Source organism: Diabrotica virgifera, chromosome 8 (genome assembly GCF_917563875.1).
Source record: "Diabrotica virgifera virgifera chromosome 8, PGI_DIABVI_V3a".
Taxonomy (NCBI): Eukaryota; Metazoa; Arthropoda; class Insecta; order Coleoptera; family Chrysomelidae; genus Diabrotica; species Diabrotica virgifera.
Genome location: NC_065450.1, coordinates 13,519,538 through 13,546,368, shown reverse-complemented (window position 1 = coordinate 13,546,368; position 26,831 = coordinate 13,519,538). Strand labels below are relative to the sequence as shown.

General features: G+C 33.8%; 1 protein-coding gene across 1 annotated transcript in view; it reads left to right on the top strand.

Moving 5' to 3' along the window:
* Nucleotides 1-26,831, top strand: part of LOC126890086 (atrial natriuretic peptide receptor 1) — a 263,191-nt gene that overhangs the window by 140,173 nt on the left and 96,187 nt on the right. The window contains exons 7-9 of the mRNA XM_050658933.1: nucleotides 6,385-6,520; nucleotides 18,912-19,148; nucleotides 19,290-19,299. Of these exons, the coding sequence (XP_050514890.1) occupies nucleotides 6,385-6,520; nucleotides 18,912-19,148; nucleotides 19,290-19,299 (383 nt within the window). The remainder of the gene's footprint in view (nucleotides 1-6,384; nucleotides 6,521-18,911; nucleotides 19,149-19,289; nucleotides 19,300-26,831) is intronic.

The following is a 26,831-nucleotide window of genomic DNA, read 5'->3' as shown; positions in this document are numbered from 1 at the left end:
GTCCAACTTCCATAATTCTATTAAATAGGCCTGCTAGCCACCTTGTTTCTGTCTCTCCCAATGCTCTCCATACTTCCCCAGAAATATCATCTGGGCCTACCGCTTTTCCTTTCTTTATTTTTTTGAAGCGCTTGAGCCACTTGTTTGCTATTTTGGTGACCATTGCTGCTACTGTCTCCGTTGACTCTACAGGCTGTCTGTCAAATTCTTCATTTAATAAGCTGTCAAAGTACTTTCTCCATCTCTTTTTGACATCCCTTTCGTGAACTTGTGTATTTTATTATTTTCATCTCGGATACATCTAATCTGATTAAAATCTTTTGCTTTCTTTGCTCTCTGTTTGGCTATTTCATATATTTTCGTTTCGCCTTCCCTGGTATCAAGTTGATCGTATAGGTTTGAATACGCTTCTGCTTTAGCTCTTGCTACTGCTACTTTCGCTATCTTTTTCGCCACCATATAGTTTTGAAGATCTGTGTCGGATCTGGTTTCTTGCCACTTTTTATATAATTTTCTCTTCTCTTTTATTTTTCCTTGTACAGCGGAACCTCGATAACTCGGATTAATCGGGACCGCGGCCCATCCGGGTTATCGAAAATCCGGGTTAGCCGAAAAATATGGTAAAAATTAATAAAATACGGTATACTTACAAATAAACTCCGTTGTAATTGAAATAACATGAAATATATGCACAGTACCTACACATCTAAATTACTAAAAACACGCAAACACAAACGTAAAAAAACGGGAGCGAACAATACAAGCCTGTACTGCACACAACACAGTTACAATCGGAACGATGTTATGTTATTTAAGAACAATGAAAACATAAGACCATTGTTTAAAAAATAATTTTTTTAAATAGTCTTTTAGTCTTTTTTAAACAATGCTAACACAGTTTGAAATAAATAAGGAATAACAGGCGCTTATTGTTTCCGATCATAACGTCTCTCTGCTGCCGGCGCCGTGTGCCATGAGTCATGTTTACTATCGTATAGTTCAAATTACACAAACACACATCTCTCAAATATTATATTACATATATTTTTATTGTTGAAATGTTTCTCTGACGAAAATCGGTCCGGGTTGGCCGGGCTTCCGGGTTATCGGGGGCCGACTTATCGGGGTTCCAATGTACTTCGTTTGACCACCACCAAGTCTCTTTATTCTCAAACTTTTTTCCTGACGTTTTCCCAAGTATTTCAATAGCAGTCTTTCTAATACTACTGGCCATTTTTCTCCAAATTGTATTAGGGCTTCCTTTCATGTTCCAATATATTTTTTCTATTTCTACTATTCTTCTCCTGAATAGACCGTCTTTATCATCTTTTAGCATCCACCACTTGTTACCAGAAGTTACTTTGCTTATGTATTATTTATAATAATATGATCTGTAAGTTTCATCGGTTCAAAGTGCTTATTTTTGAAAAAGCTGTAGTTAAAATGGCTTGAACGAATAACTAATCATAAGTTTGGGCAAATTTTGAACAGCCATAGCATAACCAATTTTTGTCTAACAAGAAAACAAAAATCAAAAATATTCAGAAAAGCAAAACAAACATTTTATTACTTCTTGAGATTTCTGGTATTACTAATAATTTTAAAAATTAAATTTTTTCAAAATAAAAAAATGTTTCATTTTAAACCCAATTTTTTTCAAAAATGAGCATTTTGAACCAATGAAACGTATAGACAATATAAACAATACATAAGTAAAGTAACCTGTCAAGCGGTAACGATTAAATTTATTTGGGAATCTTCGCGGGGGTAATTTTCGCGATTTTTTTAACAAAAAATAAAAAAGATTAGCAATATTTTGACCGTAACTTACTTCCTTTTTATGCTAGAAGATTAAAAAACAAAACAAAAATTAACCTTTTTTTTAACACGTTAAAAAAGTTCTAATGAATTTTTCCCGAAAAGAGCTCCATTTTGGGTTATTTTAAATTGAAACATTCGATTTGAAATTTGACGAAGAAGAACCTACTTTTCATTAGCTACAACTCTGCTTCTACTGAGTTTACAGACCTCATGCATACACCATTTTTTTTTCAGTTTTTATAAGCTATATTTTTGATAAAAATATTTTTTTCGCTAAAATACTTACTTTTTGAGTTATCTGCGAAAAACCGTCCAAAAACATGTTCTTTTTTTGTTAAAAATGAACATTTCACTCGCAAATAACTCGAAAACTATTAACTTAATAAAAAACTCAGTAGAACAAAAGTTACTCAGTTACTCTGTTATATTTTGTCACTCCCAAAAAAATATTTTTCACACCGTATTTTCCAAATTTTGTAAAATAGAGGGGATGTAGAATTGTAAGCTTTTTCTCATTTAATTTCAACTACCTATTCCCAAATTTTCATCCTTCCTTTATTTTTTTGGAGGTTTTCGTAAAATTATTTTGTGTTTCCTGATCAAGCTATAAAGACTGTCAATCAAAACGTATTGCCGGTTCAGACATACAGAACTAAAACATAGGCTTTTAACAACGATATAGTTCACAAACTTCAAATGACTCCGGGAGCTATAGAACGGAAATGCTGAACATTAAGGCTGATTCTCACTAGCATGCAAGGCAAGTGCTCGGCATGGGCAATGCATCGGCTCGGCAAGATACATTTTACATAAAATCTTATGCACTTCTCGGGATGTAATTCACACTATGCGTGCCAGGCACCGGCAAGCGACGGGCTTTGCATGCGACTTTCTTTTCGAAGCAACCTTTGCCCAGCATGTGCCGTGAAGGTCACGACAGTGTGAATAAATTACAGGCAAGCAATCTGCAATATTGGTTGTTTAAAATCAGTTTTATAAAGACGATAGAGAAAAGAAGTATTTTGTTTTTGAAGAGGACCTTCAATATACGCCAATTTTATTTCTTCTTTTGGCATCATAACTCTGGATGGGTCTTTGCCTGTCTGGCTGTGTCCTTCCATTCGGATTTCTCTTGTGTACTTTTTCTTCATTGTCTTATTTTCCTGGTTTTCATGTCGTCTTCCACGTCATCCATCCCTCTCGTTCTGGCCCTTTCTTTTTTTTTTCGGCTTCCATTGTAATATTTTCTTTGTTGTTTGTTAATTGTATTTTCTCTACACATGTCCCAGCCATGGCAGTCTTTGACTTTTCACAAATTGTACAATATCGTAACCTTCATTTAATTCATCAACCTCGTTGTTTCTACTGTTTTTCTCTCGAATGTACTGAGTTGGGTTTCATCCCTTTTCGTCATTGCTCAGGTTCCACAACTATAAGGGTTTACTCAATGTTCTGTAGATAGTTATTTTGGTTCTTTTGTCTAATAATTTCGATGTCATCAATCTTTTAATAGCAAACCCCTCTGTAAATACGTGCATTATTTCGATCCTTACGGAATTCTTCTGATTTCTGTGCCCAGATATGTGAAGGCATCCACACGTTCAAGAGTATAGTTGTCTATTGTGATATAATTTTCATTGTCAGGTGTTCTTTTGACGGTCTACTCCATTGAAATGTTACATTTAGGGTTGCATTTCTTAGAGGAGTCAATTTTATTTTTTTGATGTGTAGGGGAGTTCAGTATAAGCTTAAGTTCAAGTTTTTGGGGTCGCCGCTCTTGTCCCCCGGCCGCCATATTGGAAAAGGTGGTGCAAAGGGCTTTCGCGCTGTATCTCCGAAACTAGCAATCCTACAGAAAATTTAATAACACATAAAATGTAGCAAATTCAATTTTCTACAATTTTATATCTATTACTTTTTATCGTCAGGTGACCAACAAAAAAGTTATAAACAAAAATATGAGAAAATTTTGTAATTTTGGAGGTTATACCTTTTTTTCATTCATTTCACAATAAAATACAATCATGGCGATTTTGTAGAGGATTTTTCAATGAACAATTTTCACCATAAAGTTGTTTAATTTTATTTATTATCTAGGTTTTACAGCGTTACAGAATCTTGACCAGATTCTCGAATTCTCATAGGAATACGATAAAAAAATACTTTATATTAGTCGAGCGGCAGCAATCGTTATGCCCACCACGAAAATCAAATTTAAGGTGAATAACCAATTTTGGACTATTTTTATGTTTTCGAGGTCGCTGAATCCGAATATGAAGTTTATTTTTATCTAGATTTGGTGGAACATGTTCAAAAATCAAATTTTATACAAAAATGCTGAAAATCAATTTTGATGATTTTTCAAATTTACCTCACTGTATCTTTGGTCGCTGTAAATATTTCCTTTTGAAAATTGTACTGTGTCATCTTTGAACTATGTAGCAATGAAATTTGTCCAAAATGTTTAAACAGATTAAAAAAGGAGTTGTTAGTTTTTAAACATTTTGTCTTCATATTTCGTTAGTTTCATGTTTACTTAAAAAAGTTGAGTGTCAAACATTTAGTTAATAATTTTAACCAACACAACAATAAAATATAATTCATGAAGAAGTTTTTTGGAAAATTTTAAGTCAAAATATACAATAGGAAAAAAGGTATGTTACTTCACAAACAAGCGACACACCCCAATAAACGCTTATATATCGAGATCCTGACCACGGTGTGGTGAATGGCTAATTTTGATCATACTTTATGATTTTGATATCAAAGATGCGTTTTTGCTCTTCTTAAGAATTTTGCATTTTGCGGTTGCGTCATTCTTCTCCTGAACCGGCGAATTTGTCATCAAACAACTTCTTGGGCCTTTTCTATATATGCTTAGGGTTATAAGTTTTATAGTGGGGAGAAAGGTCAAAAACAGATTAATAATAGCATAGGAATGCTAAAATCATAATAAATTGTATGAATAAAAAATATATATAGATAGAAAAGTAAGCCTAACTTTTGTTTTTATTGTATCCCTATGAGCATTCGAGAATCTGGTCAAGTTTGAAGCGCTGTAAAACCTATATAAATAAATAGAATTAAACAACTTTATAGTGGAAATTATTCGCTGAAAAACCCTCTACAAAATTGATATAATGTTATTTTATTTTAAAATGAACTGAAAAAAAGTTATAACCTCCAAAAGTAAACTTGTTAAATTTTTTTTACATATTTTTGTTTATATCTTTTTTTATTGGTCACTTGACGATAAAAGGTAATAGAAACAAAATTGTAGAAAATTTAACTTGCTGCATTTTATGTTTAATTAGATTTTCCGTAGGGTTATTAGTTTACGAGATATAAAGCAAAACCCCTTTACACCCCATTTCCAAGATGGCGGCTGGGGGACAAGTGTGGCGACCCCAAAAACTTGAACTTAAGCTTCTACTGATCCCCCCTACATATTAAAGAAATAAAATTGACTCCTCTAACAAATGCAAGGTATGGCTTAAAAATGTAACATTTTAATGGAGTAGTCATGTAATTCGTTTTTGCTTCGTTTATTTAAAGCTCCCTTTTTCGTACTTCAGGATCAATGTTCTTAAACGCTTCAATTAGTAGTCAAATTAAAGTGTAGAACTACATCGTCTGCATATGCAGTAATTTGTACTGTCTTGGTGTTTCATTGGTTTTTCTGATGAGTGACGCAAGAACTAGGTTGAATATTATGGTTCAATATGCAGCCATGAGTTGTTAAATTCATCCGCTGTCATTCGGTTATATTTAAAAAATTTTGTCTGATCGTCTAAAAGTTCTGAGTGTAAGGTTGCAAATTCTCCTTCTTTTGTGCGTTTCTTTAGCATTTTAAGCACATAACAACGTCTTTTTCTATTTCTGCAACATTTGATTCCATTTTTTGTTTCTTCGCCTAATATTAGAGCAATTTTTATTAACGTTCAATTTCAACATTGTTCACTACACAAAGCAACCAACCCGCGGCAAGCCTTTCGCAGTGTGAATTGGCCTCGAAAACCTTGCCCGTACCTTGCCGCTGCCGGTCCGGTTCCTTGCACGTCTAATGAGAATCAGACTTTAAGCTCAGCAGCCTCAAATCTAATAAAGAAATAAGAAGACGATTAGAAGTAACATATTATGTAATCCAAAATATTACCATGATTAAATGGAACTAGGCAGGATACGTAGGAAGAATGCTCCGTGGGACGAAGCGAATTATTGAATGGCAACCGAGAGCAAAAGAAGACAAGAAGATGCAGACATCAGATCAGATAGATTGATAACATAAATTGAATAGACATTAGTTCCAACGAATGTACCAATATTGAAATTGTGTGTTGAGTAAATGCCTTGTTACTATGTAAAGTTGGCTTTATTATTTTTAAAAAGGGTAGCTTTTTATATCCAAATGAGTTCATCACCTCCAACGCGTACCGATGATCATTAATATTTATTTCTTTTTATTAATATGAAAAATTGTAGATTTAAGATTAATTAGTAGACACCTTAAATAATAGGTTACCATCCACAGGATATTCAGCTTATTTTTAATTATATTTTCAGATCAATTTTGTGATTGGAGCTTTTTACGATGGCGTTTATTTACTAGGAATGGCACTAAATGAAACGTTATGGGAAGATGGAGATATAAGGGACGGACGAAGTATCACTGCTAGAATGTGGAACAGAACATTCTCTGGTACGTACATAAAATACACATTTATTTAGTCCATTTACTAAACTAACGGTAAAATATTGCAAAACCTCTAAATTTTTAAAATCCGCTTGGATTGACATACAATATTTGGCATGCACGTTGAAACGAAATAAGCGATGGACTACCCCAGCTAATTGAAACAATATTCGAAAATATTACCTCAACCAACTAAGATAGCCATCGTTACACCCTTGCTTAGCTCAGTCACTCAGGTGTGTGTTCGTCTTGTCCTAACCTTAGATATGAACTCTGAAAATTTAGAATGGTAGCCAACAAAACAATAATTTTAACTAATCATGTTTATTGTTCATAAAGATATAATAAATAAAATGACTTAGTAAATTGCATTAACAAATGTATTCAAATTCTTGCCAAAAACTAACAATTCTTGATTATACTTATGGCTTTTGGTATTCGGCTCGATGGTAACTTCTTGATGTCGAATGGTACTGCTGTTGTGGACTTCTCGTAGGCCTGGGCGGATCTTCGGCCCAAGGCCACTGCAGCTAAAGATGTTGGGTGCTGGAATCTGGATGTCATGGTCCCCATTGTGTTAGCCTTAGTTCCATCACCGGTGTGGATGACTTGAAGCTCCCGAAGGGAGAAAAGTGATTTTATCCAAAAACTATAAAATAGAAACACATATCAATCATCAAGAAGAAAACCAAATTGTACCTTTGCCAAATAGTATTCAGAAATAGTAAATGGCAAGGTTAAATTACATGGAATTTAGATGAGGAGAATAGTTAAAATTTTGATTACTAAACGTGCATATTAATAGATGAAAAAAATATAGAAACCAAACACATGGTTGAACATTTGAAGGTTAGATATACAAAAAATATTAGAAAAAATGTTATAAGAAACTAGGTATGGAAAAAATGTTATAAGAAACTAAGGTGATTTGATGGAACAAAATGATTTATTTTTCGAATTACATGCCTTTCTAAGGATTAATTTTCCCTTTCAGTTTATGTCATGGATTAGGGATGACGGATGAAGTGACACTTTCATCACAGCACACCCCCACATAGCAATGCAACAGGGATATTCAAGGTCAACGCACATTTGCTAGTTTGCGCCCTTGCACGGGATGGCACCACTAGTCTCATTTCTGCAGGTTTCTCCACGTCGTTCGTTCAGTTCGTTCTGTATTCTGTCACTTTCTTTGTCAGTTTTCATTTCCTTGAGAAAAATACGACGCCATATTTATTTGTTTTATTTTTTCATAAATAGCGTTTAAATAGTGCATCCAGCAACAAAAAGTGTAAAGTGAATTACAGCAGTTGTGTTTTATTCCAAATGTATACAATTTTGGTGTGGTTTAAACTGATGAATAAATAATAATATTGTGTAAATATGTGTGTAATAAGGTAGTTGTGTTTAAGTTTTTACATTGATAATTGATAACAAACATATTTTATAAACATAGGTACATATAAACATTTTTATAAATAAAGATTGTATTTTATGTTTTATTCTTTAATTTTTTAACCACTTTGGCATTTTAATGTAATGGAAAATAAATATAACCTCAAAATAACACAAGAAAATCCAAATAGTATACGAATTATTATAAACGTTGATTGATAAATACATACAGATATACTTTTATCAATCAACGATATAATAAGTATTATCGTATAGGATGAGGATTTTGTTTTCTTTTGTTATTTTAAGGTTATATTGATTTCCTTTACATCAAAATGAGTTCTCAATCCAAGTTAATTTTACAGCCCTTTTGAATTTACCGCCATATGGCGTATAGTTACGCGCCCTACCACTGGCTTATGCGACAATCGTCGTTTCACTCGTTAACACGGAACTTGCATTGCTATGTGGGGGTGTGCTGTGACTTTCATGACAGTGCGACATAGGCGGCGGGCATGTTCCGTATTGAGACGGGGTATACGGGGGTATAAGAATGTATACGGGGTACGTTCAGTATGTTCAGTTGATGATTTAAATTTTAGATGAAAAGGGATATAGTAAATAGAAGATAATAAAAGAGGATAATAAAAGAGAATAATAAAAGAGGATAATAAAAGAGGGCCCCAACCGATTTTTAAAGGGGGAAATGGGTAAACCAAATAGAAGAAGATAATTATTAATGAAATATTAAAGGAAATAAGGTAAAATAATTATTTAAAAATAAAATATCAAAGATGTGACGTTTGTAACGTTACAACGTAGCTAATAATATGTCAAAAACAATGCGAAGATGTGTGCTTTTACCTTGGGGGTGAGTTTACCCTTCCCTTTCCCTTTCCACCTTCTCGGAGGTGAAAAAAGATGCATTCAAAATAAGTCCGGAAATGGATAAACTGACAAATTCTCAGCAACTTTTGTTCTATAGCGGCTTTTCACTAAGTTATTAATTTTCGAGCTATTTGCTAGTGAAGATGATCATTTTTTAACAAAAAAATAAAACACCTTTTTAGACGCTATTTCGCAAATAACGCACAAAGTAAGTGTTTTATCGAAAAATATAAACTAAGCAAACACATAAGTTATAAATAATTTAAAAAATGGTGTATGTATGAGGTCTTTAGATATAGTAGAAGCAGAGTTGTAGCAAATGAAAAATAGTTTCATATTCGTCAAATTCCAAATCGAATATGTCAACGTGAAATAACCAAAGAGTGAGGCACTTTCTGGTATAAAAACTTTTTAAAGTGTGTAAAAAGAGCTTTAATTTAGTTTTTTAAAAAAACTTCTGCCATCAAAGTGAGCAAGTTACTCTCAAGATAACGTTCGCCCTTTTTTTGGTAAAAAAATCGTGAAAATTGCCCCCACATTAGCATCCCAAATAAAATTATTCGTTACCGCTCCACAAATTATTTTACTCGTATATACAGGGTGTCCAGAAACTCTCCCGACAAACGAAGACCGGAGATTCCACAGATGATTTTAAGACAATTTAACTCAATTCATCTAGTCCGAAAATGCTTCGTAAGTTTTTCGATAAATTTTTTAAATACCTACAGAATGCTTCTATTTAGGAAAACCAAAACTCGTACGCCTATTTATCTTTCAGAGATAAGTCGATTCGATCAATAGCGAATTTCTAGTACCGGCCGTAGCATAGGCGTCCGTTTTGGGTAGGGCAACGGATATTTTATCATATAACTTTTTGTCTTTAACACTTTTCTGACATTGGATTATTAAATTGTGAAGTATTGTAGTACGAAAAGGTACTCTTTCTTGATTCAAGTCGGTAGGAAGCACAGTTTACTAAAAAAATCGATTTAAAAATTTTTCGTTTGGTGAATTTGATAAAAATTTTCAAAAAAAAATTGAGCAAAAGGAAAACTGGTACATTCATTTATCTTTCATAGGTTAATCGATTTCATAAATTACGAAATTCTAGTACGGATCATATGCGTCCGTTTTGGATAAGTCAACGGATATTTTATCGGTTAACTTTTTTGTCTTTAATTTTTAAGCATTTTTGAGCACTTGATGATTAAATTATGAGGTATTCTAGTACTTACTAAAAGTTACTCTTGCTTTAAGTCGGTAAAATACACCGTTTTTTTTAAACACTTTTAAAAAATTTTTTTCAAATTCAAAAAGCGAGAAATTTTCATTTCGATTTTTATAGAAAACGGTGCATTCTACTGACTTAAAGCCAGAGTACCTTTTAGGATTGAAATACCTCACAATTTAATAGTCCAGTGTCAAAAATGCTTAGAAGATAGAGACAAAAAAGGTACCGTAAAAACCGTTGCCCCACCCAAAACGGGCGCCTATGACCGGTACTGAAAATTCGTAATCCATGGAGTCGATTTATCTCTGGAAGATAAATAAGCGTACCAGTTGTCGATTTCTAAATAGAACCGTTCTGGAGATATTTCAGAAAAACTAATTCCAAGACGCCATCTTCAAAGAGCTCTAGCTCCCTTAGGAAGCATTTTCGGACTATGTGAATTCAGTGAAATTGTCTTAAAATTATATGAAGAATCTCCGTTCTTTGTTTGTCAGGAAAGTTTGTGGGACCCCTGTATATTCTTTATATGATTTGTAAGTTTCATCGGTTCAAAGTGCTTATTATGAAAGGGCTGTAGTTGAAAGTGCTTGAAAGTGTCACCATTCACGAGTGTATGTAAATTTTGAACAGTCATATCTTAACCAATTTTTGTCTTACAGAAAAACAAAAAATCCAAAATATTCAGAGAAGCAAAACCTACATTCTTTTACACTTTGAGATTTTTGGAAATTTAAGAACTTAAGAAATTTTAGATTTTTAGAAACATAATAATTTTTAACTTATTTTGAAAATAAAGCATTTTTTCAAAATTAAAAATTAAAGAAAAAAAATTAAACTTAAAAACAAAAACATTTTGTTTTATGTCGTCCTTTTTGCTTCATGATTTGCCAAGGAAATTTCCATTTAAGTTGTTGTTTTGTTCAACGAGTGTAACGGAATATCCTAGACAGCGCATTTGCTTATGTAGTTCTTCATAATATTATATTATATTCTTAGGAGAATTTTATACTGTGTTCACCCCATAGTTATGTGACACGATTTAGGGATCCGGTGTACAGGGTTGCAATAAGCCAAAGTGTTCATATCTTGAATGAAGCCTACTGTATTAAGTTTAAACTTAAATTACAGTAAATACAGGCCCGGCCCTAGGGATTTTGCCGCCCTGGGCAAGATTGGTGATCGCGCCGCTCCCCCCCACTTTGGTAGACCCATGACTCACCACCTTCCAACAACTTAACTTTTACACCAACTTTAACAACAACTTAAATCACGATTGTATTTTTATTGATGTGTGCTTTGTGCTAAATTATTTAATATACCATTTTCCACTGTATTTGAACGATATACGCTTAAAAATACATGTATTTGCAATATTTTCATGAAATTTTACTACATCACTATGATTATATTAAAACATGCTTTAATATCCAAAAACTCACTATGCATATCCATAATTACACACTTACTTTTTTAAGTAAGTAACACTATTTTTATCTTGACATGAGAAAGTCTTCTAAGTCTTTAATAATTCTCAAAGATCCAGGGACTCCGATATTTCGTGCTCAATAGAGATTGTCGCTAGTGCACTCAAACCTTCCTGGGGACATAGTTGCCCTTAAGTATTTTTTTATTAATTTTAGCTTTGAAAAGCTTTCCTCTCTAGAGGCCACTGTCACTGGTAGGGTTACAAAAATCCTCAAAGCAACGCTAACGTTGGGTGCGAAATCAAAATCATACTCTCTAATCATTTTCAGTGTCTCTAGACCTATTCTTGGGCTTCACAATCGTGGAAAGTACTTTGAATGCATCTTTTAGATCAGCATAATTTAGATCTTTTGACTCATCAAAAGTTAAAGCATCACATAGCTTAAAACATTTACCTGATAAATCACTAGCAGTTATATGCTTAATTTGGTTTATGTCATACAAAAACTCAATAATTACTCCATGGCTGTTAATTTGCTGAAATCTATCACAAATAGAACTCAACATACATATCGTGTCTATGAATCTAGGTCCATTCTTTCATCTTCAGCCTCATAGCCGAATTGTCTTTTCACTTTCCTCTTTCTTGATGTTAGTGTGCCTCTGATTTTCGGGTTCTCAATTTCTAACTTTGATGAAACTCTTTTTTTTTGCGTCTGTCAAATTGTCCTGGAATTTTAAATCACTTCTGAGAGACCTAAAATGGATTTCTGATTTTTTCTAAGAAACTGGCAGCTTGATACACTCAACTTAATATCAATCCTCTGCAGTGATTTGCTGACTACGTTGATGTGAAGTAAAATGTCATGCCATACCTATTACCACAGAGCAATGAAAATTAAAATCACGTATTTGATTTTCCAAACAGTTTGCCTCATGAGCAACCATTTTATCGTTTTATTTTATCGTTGGTTTTATTGACAGTGATTTCTACAATAGCATAGATTTCTTCAAGGTAGATTTCTTCAATTCGGTATCTGATTGGAGTAATTGAATCAATTCTCATCTAGTTCCCATCTACACATAGTTGTTTCGGACAAAGGTTTCAATGTTATGCTAGAAATATGATTTTTTAGTATAGCCCAGCCATGAATAGATGGTGAAAAAGAGTTGTAAATTTTTGTGACTAAGAAAAAGAAAGAAACTGCAAACTGTGAGGCTATACCAACTGTGAGGCTATACCAGCATCGTTCACGACTTAGTTGAGTGAATGGCTAGAATTAGAACATGGGACACAAAGTTCTTTCTTTTCATGTTTGCCCCATTATCATAATCTTGTCCTCTCATATCGTCCAAAGGTATTCTCAGTTTCAGTTCATTCAGTTTTTGCAAAATAGCTTATGTCAGCTTAGCAATAAGCTTCAGCCAGATTTTTCAAATTATTATAGCCATTTTCAGTAAATTTAATTTTAAGTGAATTCAGTGAATTTAATTTAGTTCTGGTCCCACTATTCTTATGCGATAAAGAAGGCGGTGTTGTCGATTTCCCGTCGAATAAACCTTGCAATTGTTATTGTTTCACTTAATAATTCTCGTTTTTACAGTTGCATTTTTGATGCTCTTGTTCATAATATTGATTTTTTATAATATTAAAAATATAATTTATTATTTCCTCATTTTCAAAAATTGACTGTCCTCTTAAAATTGCCGCCCCTAAATTCACCGCCCTGGGCGGCCGCCCAGTTCGCCCACCCCTGGGGCCGGGCCTGAGTAAATATATTATTATAAAATATAGCTACCATTAATCACAAAATTCTTTATAAAAGGTATCTTCTTCTTCTTCATGTGCCTTGTCCGTTGCGGACGTTAGTTATCATCATAGCAATTTTAATTTTGTTGGCGGCGTTTCTGAATAACTCGATCGATGTTAGTCCAAACTCCAAATCAATGGCGTTAGTTTTGAAGCCATGAGTGTCTTCTTCTTCCAGGTCCGCGTTTGCTCTCTATTTTACCCTGTATTATCAGTTGGAGTATGCTAACGTCACCCTAAAGTGTTAGCCTGCTAAGTCCATTTTAACTAATTTTACAGGAGAGCAAAATAACGTTGTAAAAATATAATTCTGTTTAAAATATTAACCTAATAACTGTATTTATTTAGAAAAGTCTTTATTTAAAATATGCTGATGAAATTTACAAGATATATTTTGGTTATTAGCTGAAAAGTGCTAATTTTGGAGATAGCAGGTTTTCGCCATTTAAAAGCCGTAGTAAAAACGGACTTGACAGGGTTTTCAAGGATCTTTTAAAATAAAAGTCTTGTTGCTTTAAAAAAATGCGTTTATTAATACAAAACGAAAACAAAGTCTTCAATCAAAGTTATTGAAAAAGTAGATTACTACTATTGATCGGAAAAAATAATGGAACGTTTTTGCACTATTCATAAGGAAGATCGTTGTAAAATGTGTGGTAATCAACGGGCAAAGTCTTCTTAATAATTTTCAGATCTTCTTATTTTCGCGCAGTTATTTTACGCCTTTCTGAGTGTAGATTTTGTAGCTGATTCCAGGTACATGAATGAATATTTATTGACTATCTTTGGGGAAGGATTGTCCATTCTTCTGTAAAATGCATGTTATAGTGAATTTGTCCTTCGGGTGAATATTGAATAGCACGAACATCGGTAACACAAATCGGTTGTAAATCGGCAAATCGGCTGTAAACACATACTTTCGCATCTTTTTGTCCTTTTCCTTTTCTTCTCTGGCTTCTGTTTTTCTTTCAATGTGTGCTTTATATTCATCTTCTGAAATACTTCCATTCTTGAAACAGATGCATTTTTCACACTCATCCTTTTTCGGGTGGAACAAGACAAAATTCTCGTTTTCAAAGGCATTGAAAAAAGTGCCTATTGACATCGGTTCACTTTTTTTTTAATTTGTACTACTCGTTAACATAGAACTCGTAGAGAGAATGTTTTGATTTCCATTCTGCTAATAGGTATTTCTTTTGGGTACTAGATCTGCAGTAGGCAGTAGTGTGATTCCATAACTGGCAATGAGTATAAAAATCCAGTTAAGCATTCACGACGCATATCAAATGGTTTTTCTGGCCCTAAAGAGTTTTTTCTTAAAATACTTGAAGCGCCAGCTTCAGAAATGTTTTTTAAATGATGAACTGTCTATCTCCGGATTCCCAGCGTATTCAAAAACATGGTTCTACACACTCTAAAATTCTGGTAGCACCTTTAATAAATATTGCAGCGTTTGTCCCCTTTTTGTCTGCTCAGATTTTTTTCGATTTTTTTACCTTTTGGGAGCTAGAGAACCAACATGACTGTTTATAAATGTCTTTTTCCCCCCAGGTCATTTTCCAAAATGTTTCAAATATCTGACGTCTGTCTTTTTAATGAGATTTTATGAGAATTAATTTCAAAACCCAATAATATCATATTATTAAAATTTTTTAGTGTAAAAATAACATCTTGTATTACTTACTAAGTGTAACTTTCAAAAATAATAAATAATTATCACTAGACACTCTCCACAAAAATTTGCGACCGTGCTGTAGCGAGTCTAGACATGAAAAATGGCGTGACGCCGAGGACTTAGAAGTATTTACCTTAACGAATCCAGATTTTTACAGATAGCAGATTTTCGTATCAGGTAATAGATAGTATTTCTGGCATAATTAGGAGTTGGGTGGTTAACGGTTCACGGAAAATAGCAAAATGCTTAATGCAAAATCTTACCATGCAAAAATATTATTTTACATTAAAAGTGGACTTAGCAGGTTAGCACTTTAGGGTGACGATATGATATTTATCATGTCTCATAATATTATGACCGAGATATTCAAGTTTCCGTTTCTTAATCGTGAAAGAGATTTTTTTTTTCCCATTCGACGCAATACTTCTACGTTGGTGGTTTGAGTTGTCCAGGATATTTTGAGGATACGTTGGTACACCCACATTTCGAATGTCTCCAGCTTCCTCATTAATGTTTCCGTTATTGTACAGGCCTCTGCGCCATACAGCAAGACTGGAAATAGCTTACGACTTCAGAAGCCGTATTTTTAGTGGGAGATATATGTCGCAATGGGTGAATATATTTCTCATGTTGTTAAAAATGTTGTTCTGGCCTTTTAGATTCTAGATCGCGTTTCGGTTGTTTGAGCCCATTTCGAGTTGACGACTGTTCCAAGGTGTCTATATATACGAGTAAACGTGTTGACTCCAAGGAACTGTCAACACGGATGGAATGGGCATGAAGGGAATTTAATGCGGCCAGGATGAGAGAGTCTAGTCAGGGAAGGATAGAAGATAATCGCCATTTTTCGTAAACAAATAAATTGATAGTGGTAGTCAGGGTTGCCAGCTTGGGGTATTTTCCTACAATTTTGGAGTAATTTAAAAGCGTCTATGGGGTTTTTTCTAAGCAGAAATGGTTGGGGGATTCTTTGGGAGGAGAGTTATGGAAGAGTTTAATGCGTCACGGGAAATTAAATTTGCGAATGTACATAGAACTGTATATTATACTCTCATATAATCGAAGAAGATAGGACCTATGAATTATTTCCAGGACCCTGTGTTGATAAGTAGTATAATTTTAGTTTACTGTTCTCTACATTTGATTACTAATTTATTAACATGCGGAAAACATATTTGGGGGATTTGAGCTTAATTTGAGGGAATTACAGTTTCTAAGTGGGAGATTTATCAAATCACATCTGGCAACTCTGGTCATTATGATAATATCCAACCAATAAAGAAGTAAAATTTTCCCTGGAAAGCTCTGTCTCTCTCTAGGACCTCTCTCTTGTATGTTGGCCGCAATCTCGCTTCACTATTTGAATGGGACGGGCCCATTCCATCCGTGTTGACAGTTCATTGGTTGACTCATGACTGTAAAAGGTATATTTTAATTAAAATCCCTTAAAGGGCTACGTTGCAGAACATTTTCGAACTAAAAAGTTCATCATCAATGCTGTTGACAAGTTTTTGCCATGCTTGAGCCACCAACATATTGTAACGACGAAATTCACCCTGTAGAAATAATGGAAAATAGAATTTGACAAGATGTTGATATGTCATATATAAGGGGATGTTAACGTGTTACACAATTTGAAGAACATTTCCTCCGTTGCTCAGTATGGAAGAAATATGGGGGTGGTTTTTAACGGGGTGTTATTAATATTCTCTTATTAGCTTAGAAATAAAAAAATAGAAAAATCAAATAAGAATATCAAAAAATAAAAAGACATAAAATATTGGACGCCACTGGTTTCCTTATGGGAACCAAACATATACAAAAATAGAAACATAAAGGAAAAGATAGCTCAAATCAAAAATTAACAAAAACATAATCAATACAAAATATATAAAATACTTTTAAATGAAAGCAAATATAGCGTGACTTACCATATCTATGTCTTTACTAAGCCAAATATTTGTTGTACTTACGAAACAAACACAATAATAAAATTGTATATTGCTATGAATCAAACAATATTTATCGAAACAAAATAAAATAAAATTAAAAAGAACTGTGATCTCTTGCGGTTTTACAAAAATAAGAGATCATGTTTACCAAAAAGAATTAAATGTTTACAAAAAAATAATACCTTGCACTAGTCCTGTATCTTCTCATAGTTGGTTTTTAAAAGTCCAATGCACAATTCACTTCACTAAAGTCACTTTACAAAGAAATAGATATATATGAAAAGTACATCAATGGTTATTTCCATAGTTTATAGAAAAAATCAGCATTTATTTATTAAAACAAATCGGCACTGCCCGAACAAAATTTTGAAGAAACTCAATAGTTCTTTAGTTTATTAAACGGGATCAAAAATACAAAAGCAACTCGCAACTGCAATGTTAGAAATTACTAAGGCTACGGCTCCACGGGCGGGAAATTGACGCTAGCAGTAGCAGTAAAATGAATTTAAGGTTCCGCGGAACGGAATAGGGATAGCCGAACTGTACCGATTACAGGACTTGTGCGTAGTCGGTTCAGTTCGGCTATTCCCATTCCGTTCCGCGGAACCTTAAGTTAATTTTACTGCTACTGCTAGCGTCAATTTCCCGCCCGTGGAGCCGTAGCCTAACACAAAAAAACTTTAACTAACTTCTGCCTCCATACGAAGAGATTATATAACGGCATTGAAAAAGTCGCGTTCGCATACAAGCGGTGAAAACGCGGTGGTCTACGACTTGCTTAGAATATAATGGAACACTATAACACAATAACTTCTGCCTTCTAAACTTGCAATCAAATTTGACTAAAACTGAACGAGAACTTCACTACTTAAATTTTTTCGGTAACCGCCTTTGGCGGCTACCGCTGAGGCTAACTCAACTTGAACTCTCTACAGCTCCAACTTGATTTCTTGACCGCTCAAACTTGACTTCTTCACGGCTCAAACTTGACTGAAATTTTCAATCTTCCAAACTCAATCTTCAGAAACCAAACGTCACTTCCAAAATCATTTCATTTCCCATAAATAATCCTCAACAACCAATTACACACTTAAGGCACTCACTTAATCAAAATCTTGACCAATAGGAAATGCAAAATCCGTTTTGGGTTAAACCCTCTGGCGTACACCAAAAAACACTTCATCCAATCATCGAGAGAATAAACAAAACGGATTTTAACAGTTCGTACAACCTTCTTCCCACGAATAACGCCAATTCAGCAAAAAAGACACTTAAACTCATTGGTAAAACTCTGGACCGTCATCGCCACTTATACCAACATTCCACAGTCTCACAGTCGCCAAAAATACATTATTGAAAAATTTACGACTCTGATTCCTTTGACGGTACAAATAAAATGAACACGTGGAGAAATAAAAATTTATCTATTAACGAGAAACAAACGCTTCTGCCTATGACTGATCCAATATCGTGAGAACGAAAGAACCAACCATTTCCACGTAACAACACAATACAATTTCTGAAACGGATTTAGCATACAGGGTGAAACGAAATGTTACAAATGATTTTCGCACCGTTACAATATGTGGTTCAAAACTCTTTAAATGTTATAAACTTATAGTATGTTTACATTATTATGAATTGAAAATGATGTTTAAGATATTCCTAGATATTATACATATTCCTAGATCACAGGACTCCCTACGATACCTGGGTTGCTTTGTCCGTAGGTTGGACAGCTCCTCACATTACGGATAGTAACTAGCAACTGAACAGTACACACTATATTATAACAGTAAACATACTATAATTCGATAACATTTAAAGGGTTTTCACCCGTACATTTTTGTTGTTCAAGCATGTCGAAAGCCGGTAAAAAGCACTTTAGTTCGAAAACTTTCCGTAATGTAGCCCTTTAAAGGATATTAAATAAAATATTCCCCTTATAAATAATTTTAGTAATATCTTCTATGGTATGTATATTGTTTAACTTTTTTATAACAATAACATTTATCTTTTAGGGATTACTGGGCAAGTTAGAATAGACAGTAATGGCGATAGAGATGCTGACTATTCTATTTTAGACTTAAATCCCATTACTGGAAAATTTGAAGTAGTTGGACACTACAATGGCTTGACTAAAGAATATTCGCCAGTTCCTGATAAAAAGATTCATTGGCCAGGAGGACGAACAGATTCTCCCCCGGATATTCCATTGTGCGGGTTTATGGGCAACAGCCCTGAGTGCCGTAATTACGGTAAGATATTGTGATGAATTAATGATCATCAAATTGTCATTTGTATTTGTTCAACAATTCAACTCAATCTATGTATTTTTTACATTTTGAGTTATAAATTAGTTCTTCTAATATAACTTAAAGAACTGTGATTTCTCGTAGGACATCCAATGTAAGCGAAACTTCCCATGATTCAATGTTCAGTTGGATGTTTGGGAAAGACTCAAGTAGTATTTCGTAACTTTTTGCTTACCCGTTTGAATGTATTTTGCCGGGATGGTCATATTATGTTTATATTACAATAATATTATTATTTATATATATTATTATACAATAATAATTATATTATTATACAATGATATTATTATCCAGATTTAGCCATACGGCTTACACTTCCTCTAAGGGGAAAATTGACTCATCCCAGATAGCTACGGTATCAAAAGGATTGAGCTCTGGTAGGACTCTTTCCGTGTTATTGAGCCCTAGGTGACTTGGTATGCTGGAATATCTCCCAGAAATTTTCGTACACATCTGGCCGTCGCGAGTAGTAAAGCTTTCTGCATGGTCTTATAAAGGTGTTCATTTAGACCCAGCTTTTTATGTTTTTTATATTTATTATTATTCAGATTTAGCCATACGCCTCACACACTCTCTAAGGGGAAAATTGACTCATCCTAGATACCTACGGTATCAAAAGGATTGAGCTCTGGTGGGACTCTTTCCATGTTATCGAGCCCTAGGTGATTTGGTATGCAGGTGTATCTCCCAAAAATTTTCGTACACTTCTGGCCGTCGTGGGTAGTACAGCTTTCTGCATGGTCTTATAAAGATGTTCATTCAGGATTTTTTTATGCTTTTTGCAAGCTTTGCAAGCTTTTTTATGCATTCGAGGAGGGTCTCCGGAATGACTCCAGTAGTAGACATAATAATCGGTATCGTCTGGGTACTTTGCATTCTCCATTGCCATCGTATTTGAATTTCCAGATCTCTGTACTTGGCGATCTTTCAGTAAATTTACTACGTAGATTATTGTTGTTAGGTATCGCCACATCAACTAGAGTTGTTTGTCTTGTTAATTTATTAACTAGTACGAGATCTGGTCTATTATGTGCCACTGTTTGGCCTGTGAGCACAGTAAGGTCCCAGTATAGCTTGTAGTTGACATCCTCAAGCATACTCTCAGGAACGTATTGATAATACGGGAGATGGTCCGTTTAGAGAAGTTCCAGCTTGATATTGATGAAGGATTTTTCCCACTGCGTCATACCGTTCCTTGTATTCAGTTGCAGCAATGCCTGGCAGCCCCTGTAAGATGTTCGATGGTTTCTTAGGCTTGACATCCATATCGGCATCTGTCGTTTTGAACCTGAGGGTCTTTGAATGATATATTTCATGTAATTTCTGGTTGGTATAACCTGACCCTGAATGGCCAGTAATGAACCCTCCGTTTCAGTTAACATCTTTCCTGATGTCAACCAATATTTCGACGCTGTATTGTCGACATAGTCCTGGCTGACCTGATTGGGATGTCGCCCGTGCAGAGGTTTACCCATCCAGGTGCGCATTTTTCGTCTTTAGTGAGGTGGCTTATGCGCATTTCTGGTTTCCTCAGTTTGATCGGTGTTATGTCATCTACTGCGCAAATAGCGCTATGTATAGTAGATGTCGCAGCTTGCATCTGAAAATAAGTTCTTAAATTAGCAATTTGTTTATCTAATTGCTCACCTATATCCATGAGTCCTCTTCCTCTTAGATTCCGTGGTAATGTCGTTCTTTCGATTGCACTTATAGGGTGGTGTTTTTGTGTCTTTGTGAGGTGTGTTTGTACTTTTCGCTGAAGATTTTCTATTTCTGTTTTTGTCCACTTAACAATATCAAATGAATAGCTAAGCTCGGAACAAGCCTATGTCTTTAGAGCCTTAAACAAATTTTTACTGTTAAGCTGTGAACGAAGCAGCTGTTTTTTCCTTCGTATAAACTCAGTAGTTTTCTAATCTTAGTTTTCATTTGCTTATAGTCAATTTTCCGCGCTTGTTTTACTCCAAGATATTTGTATATAACGTTTTCACCCATGGCCTCGATGTTCTGGCCATTTTGCATATCGAATCCACCGGGCTGTATCCTTCCTCTGACTATATTTAAAACGCGGCACTTGTCTAGTCCGCGTTGTATTATTATTAATAATATTATTATTTTTATAAATTTTTCTACAAATCTGGCACACTATTAACCGTCAAAATAACGCAAAAGATGGAAAACATATTAAGTTGTGAGATAAAAAGAAATGAAACTAGTAAAGGTAGACAATTTGGCGATAAAAACCTATATATTTACATTATATTTATTGTTTCCTATTTTTAGACGTATCGGAGGAGTATGTCAACTAAAACTGGCACTGTCACAGTGGCAGTTGCCAAACTCGTCCGATACATCTAAAGGTGGGAAACAATAAATAGAATATAAATTTATAGGTTTTTAACGCTAAATATTCTCCCTCTACTAGTTTAATGTCTTTTTATCTCATATCTTAATATGTTTTCCTTCTTTTGCGTTATTTTGCCGGTTATTACAGCGCTCATCACTGTGTATTGTGAAATAAAAGTGATGAAACTAGTAGAGGTGTAAATTACCGATATAAACGTATAAATTAACATTAAATTACATAGTTTCCTACCTTTAATGGTCTGTGACAGGAGTATTTTATAAAATTCACTTGTCACAGTGACAGTTATCATACTCCTCCGATACGTCTAAAGGTGGGAAACTAAGTAATGTAATGTTAATTTATAGGTTTATATCGAAAATTTCATCTCTACTAGTTTCATCTCTTTTTACTTCACAATGTATTATGTTATTCATATTTTGCGTTATTTTGCCGGTTTTTAGCGCGCTCATCACTGTATATTTATTATGTTTCTCTTTTGACAGTAGTGTGTAAAGACCGCAATCTTTTTTCACAAAAACTTGAGTATCCTGCACATCCAAAGCAAATAATCTGTCATTATGTATGACTAAATACCTTTTATTATTTGAGTAAAGCGTAAAACTTCAAAATGTTTGATTATTTTATTGAGGTGCATTTTTGGAACGAGTTTAATTAATTAATTAATTAATTTGTTTTTTCATATGTTTGGAAAACTTTCAGTTGTGACTGAATTAATTTTTCTGACCGATAATATTACACTACATGAAGTATAACTACGTGAAAATGGGAAAAAGTCTCATGATACTAGTTTATAATAGTAATTTTTTTCAAAATTAAGTATGTTTTTATTCTTTCATGCTGCTCTAAAGATTATTTTGTGTTTTTACACGGGTCTCTGGTGTTTGGAGCAATTTTTGGCTTTATGGCCATAATATACTGTATTTATAGGTAAGTTATACATTTGTACCGACCAGTCGGTGCGTTTTGGTTCAAATCAGTCTTCTTGTAAAGCCTCTTTGAGAATAGGTCAACCTAGGAACACTTGTCAGCGGATGGAAGAGACTCGGTTTAGACCACTCATCAGCGCTAAAAAACTGGAAAACCGTGGAATTTTGGGGATCAACACTGATTTTAATGAAAACTTGGGTTTAAGCTCTGTTGACACTCTTCTTCAAAATCTACCCTATATTCTAGGCACCAGAGGGGTCACCGTGTCCTTTTTAATTCTGACGGACAAACTCAACGGTTTCTTATAGATTTTTGCATGCTGATTGCGAATTTCGAGGGTGGATTTCGATCTGAGTGGTCAAAAAAATGTTATATAAGGCTCTGGCTCATAAACTAAAAGAGATGAAAAAAATGTTTCAAATAAAATTTGTTTCTTAATAAAAAATGAAGAAAAAACGTTTACTACACTTAAATCCAACAATTAAAACTTAAAATATTCTAAAAATAGTGCACAATACAAATTGAAAATTGCAAAATAAGTATTTTTCGAAGCTTTATCGATCGTGACTCGGCTTATACGCATGCAAATGAGCATTAGAAGGTCTCATTTTAAAGATTATTTAATAGGCCTTCAAACAAAATTACGTGTTACGTGAAATGTTAAATTACTTTACCTTCATCTCTTTTAAGGTTATACCTGTTTGAAGTTATAATTTTCTTAAAAAAATTGTACATTAATTTGTTTATAAGGGTTTCAAGCAAATTTAAGCTACAAACATTTATACTTAAAAGGAACAATCTGAGCTTACGAATATTTTCGTACGTTTATTTTTGACCAAGATATCGATATTTTAATGGCGCGCTATGATGCGCAAGATCGGCTCTCAGTCAAGTAAGTGACGATATTCGTAGCCAAAATATCGATATTTTGGCCAAAAATAAACTTGCGAACATTTTCATAAGCTCAGATTGTTCCTTTTGAGTTCTTTTATCATTATTGTTAATTACAGCATAAATGTTTATGGCTCAAATTTGCTTGAAACCCTTATAAACAAATTATTGTACAATTGTTTTAGGAAAATTATAATTTCAAACGGGTATAACTTAAAAACGAATGAAGATAAGGCAATTTAAGAAACTTTGTTTGGAAGCCTATTAATAAGCTTTAAAAATGAGACCATACGAGGCTTAAAAATACTTATTTTGCAATTTTCAATTTGCATTGTACACTAATTTTACAATATCTTGAGTTCTAATTGTTGGATTGAAGTTAAGTAAACGTTTTTTTCTTCGTTTTTTATTAAGGAACAAATTGTATTTGAAACACTTTTTATCTCTTTGAGTTTATCAGCCAGAGCCTTATAAATAATTAAATTGTTTATAACAATTTTTTGACCACCTGAATCGAAATCCACCCTCGAAATTCTTAATCAGCAGCCAAAAATCCATAAGAAACCGTTGAGTTTGTCCATCAGAATTGAAAAGGACACGGTGACCTCTATTTGGCGTCTAGAATACTATGCCGAACTGCGAACCCCATCCAGATGGGGTTTGACAAAGGTATAATTACTATCTAAATCCAAATTTTCAAAGGAAATGGTTCCTTTGAAATTCTATGTACCCTGGTTCTCAAAATTCCACGGGAAAATGGCTGTTGATTGGACTAGTTTGAATCAAAACGAAATCGTCAGTTTTTATTTTGTTTTACACTATACTCGGTGATAGAGTACAAAATGATGGCGATTCAAATGGGTAGATGCGTTGGTGGAATATTTTTCTAAGTGTAGTATTTTTATACCTGTGTACAGAGTTTACTTGCATCGTTATCGATACTCATTTATATATTTTTGTTTAAATAAAATTTATTTAAATTGCACTTGTGTAAAAGCGTGTTTAAAAGTCGACCTCGAATATTTAGCTCTGGTTTTGATATCAGTTCCATTTAAAAATTTATGACCCAAAGTTTGTCAAAAATTACTCAAAACTAGTACAATCGTATTATAGCCCAATAAATGACCGTTTTGAAGTGTAATTTTCAGGAGCAACTCCGAATTGCATGAAAATTTGGATTTAGGTTCTACTCACCTTCCACTTCCAAGTTGAATTTGTGCCGTGTGTTGCTTTTACTTGGGGAGTGACAGTCACCCCTTCTCGGGGGTGAAAAACGCGTGTTTAAAATAAGCCCGGAAATGGATAAATTGATAGATTATAAGCAACTTTCGTTCTATAAAAGTTTTTACGTAAGTCAATACTTTTCGAGTTATTCGCGATTGAAAATGTTGATTTTTCGACAAAAAACTAGGTTTTCAGACCGTTTTTCGCAAATAACTCAAAAAGTAAATATTTTATCGAATAAATATGTTTAACAAAAGTGTAGCCTATAAAAAAAAAATGAAAAAAATGGTGTATCGGTAAAGTCTATAAATTGAGTAAAAGCAAAGTTGTAGCTCATAAAAAATACTCTAGTTCTTGTACAATAAATATATTATACACGGCTCACTAAAATAATTAGTTACGCCCCTGTACTACTGATTACTTAAAATTCAAGTAGTATTTATGTAACCTTTCTGGAAACTCCAGGTTATTGTTGAGACTCGCATTTGAACCCCTCGCCGGGGCAGATCGTCAAAAGCTTCCTAACGAGAATCATCTCTAATCTATCGACGCTCCCGCTATTCGTAAAAAGGCCGCATTTTACCGGCTTTTTTTGCTATCGTTTTATACCGCTCAGATAATTCAATCTGCTCAGTATTATCGACGATGATTTATTTAGCGTATTAGTGAGTGCCTTACAAATGAACCAAATGGATTATGGAATTCAATCAGAGCTCTGATGTGACACGTCATCAAGGAATAAAACTGTAAGTACTCTACATGTATGTGAACATAACTTATTAGTCGTGATACTGTATGCATTTTGAACCATATACCTCTCGTAGCAAATATTCTTTGTGCCATTTATGCAGATAATACTTTAAATTACATATGAAAAATCGTTATCTACTCTTAACCAGCTTACCTATGGGAATATACTCTATAACCGTACAATAAGTATAGGTTACTATTGTTAAGGATACTTTACGTATTGCCTAAACATTTCTGTTCCATCGAGCCGTATCATATTAATTATTTATTAATTAAATCCTCAAGGTCCTTCGTATTTGCATATTTTGATAATCTCTATTCTGAGAATAACGGTTTTTCATTTATAGTGTCTTTCTGTTGCATTTGGAAATTTCCAAGCCACGCCGCCCCGGCACAAAAATAAAATATTCCTCTCTTTCTGCACTCAAATTCTCAGTATTTAACCCAGCACGTCTCTACAATAGCTGGTAGGTTGTTAAGCCCGGTCTACACGTGCAATTTCAGAAACTACTTGCTTTGTTCAAATAAAGGAGTCGTTTTGTTTGTATGAAAAAATATTTGCATATATTACATTATTTTATTTTCGTAAATATATTTTTCTGTTTATAGTATACAAAAAGTGTACTCATTTCTTGGCTGATAGTACGGGTGTTATAATTTTAACATTGTTTGTTCAACCTTTTGATTTAAATTAAATTTATAATTTTGAATCCGATTAAGCCTGGTTCACAGGTTACAAAAATTATTAAAAATAATTTTGTTTTCTTGCATAAATTGTAAGTTTTTGCTACATTTAGCTTCGCTTAAGCTCATTTTACACTTCTAGAAAACTATAGAAAATAAATAATTGTTTTTTCCTTCAATTTAATTAATTTAAATACTTGTTAAGGGTGTCTCACACTTGCTGAAAAATACCCATTTTGGAAAATTGCATATATTTTGAAATTTTATAGTTTTGCATTTCATATACTAATCTGCGCTCATACAGGGTGATACTATTAAGCCAATCTCACACTATTAAACGTGTAATATATAATATATTGTACATATTCTCTCATTTTCGCATCGATTTATAGGTTTAGACATTTGCAAATAATCTATCTAATCTCACATTCTCGCAACATGGCTGACCGATCAAAATATAACCGACAGAGGCTCACCGCAAAACTTGATATAACCAAGTTGGCTGATTCGGTTCCCACAACTCTTAATTCTCTAAACAAATATAAAATTCGTGAAATAATTTCACAACTCAAACATTCTTACGGACTTTTCCGCGATGCTCAAAATGTGCTGGAGACGATCCCCGAGGAACCTACCCCCTCTACTGATTCCTCTGTGGTTTTTGATAAATATTTGGATACAATTTCTCTATTGGAAGAAAGGTTAGAGGTCATTGAAAGTTCTAATGTGACTGCTACCCCCTCCCTCCAATTTGACCCTAATTCTTCTCTAACCTCACAGTC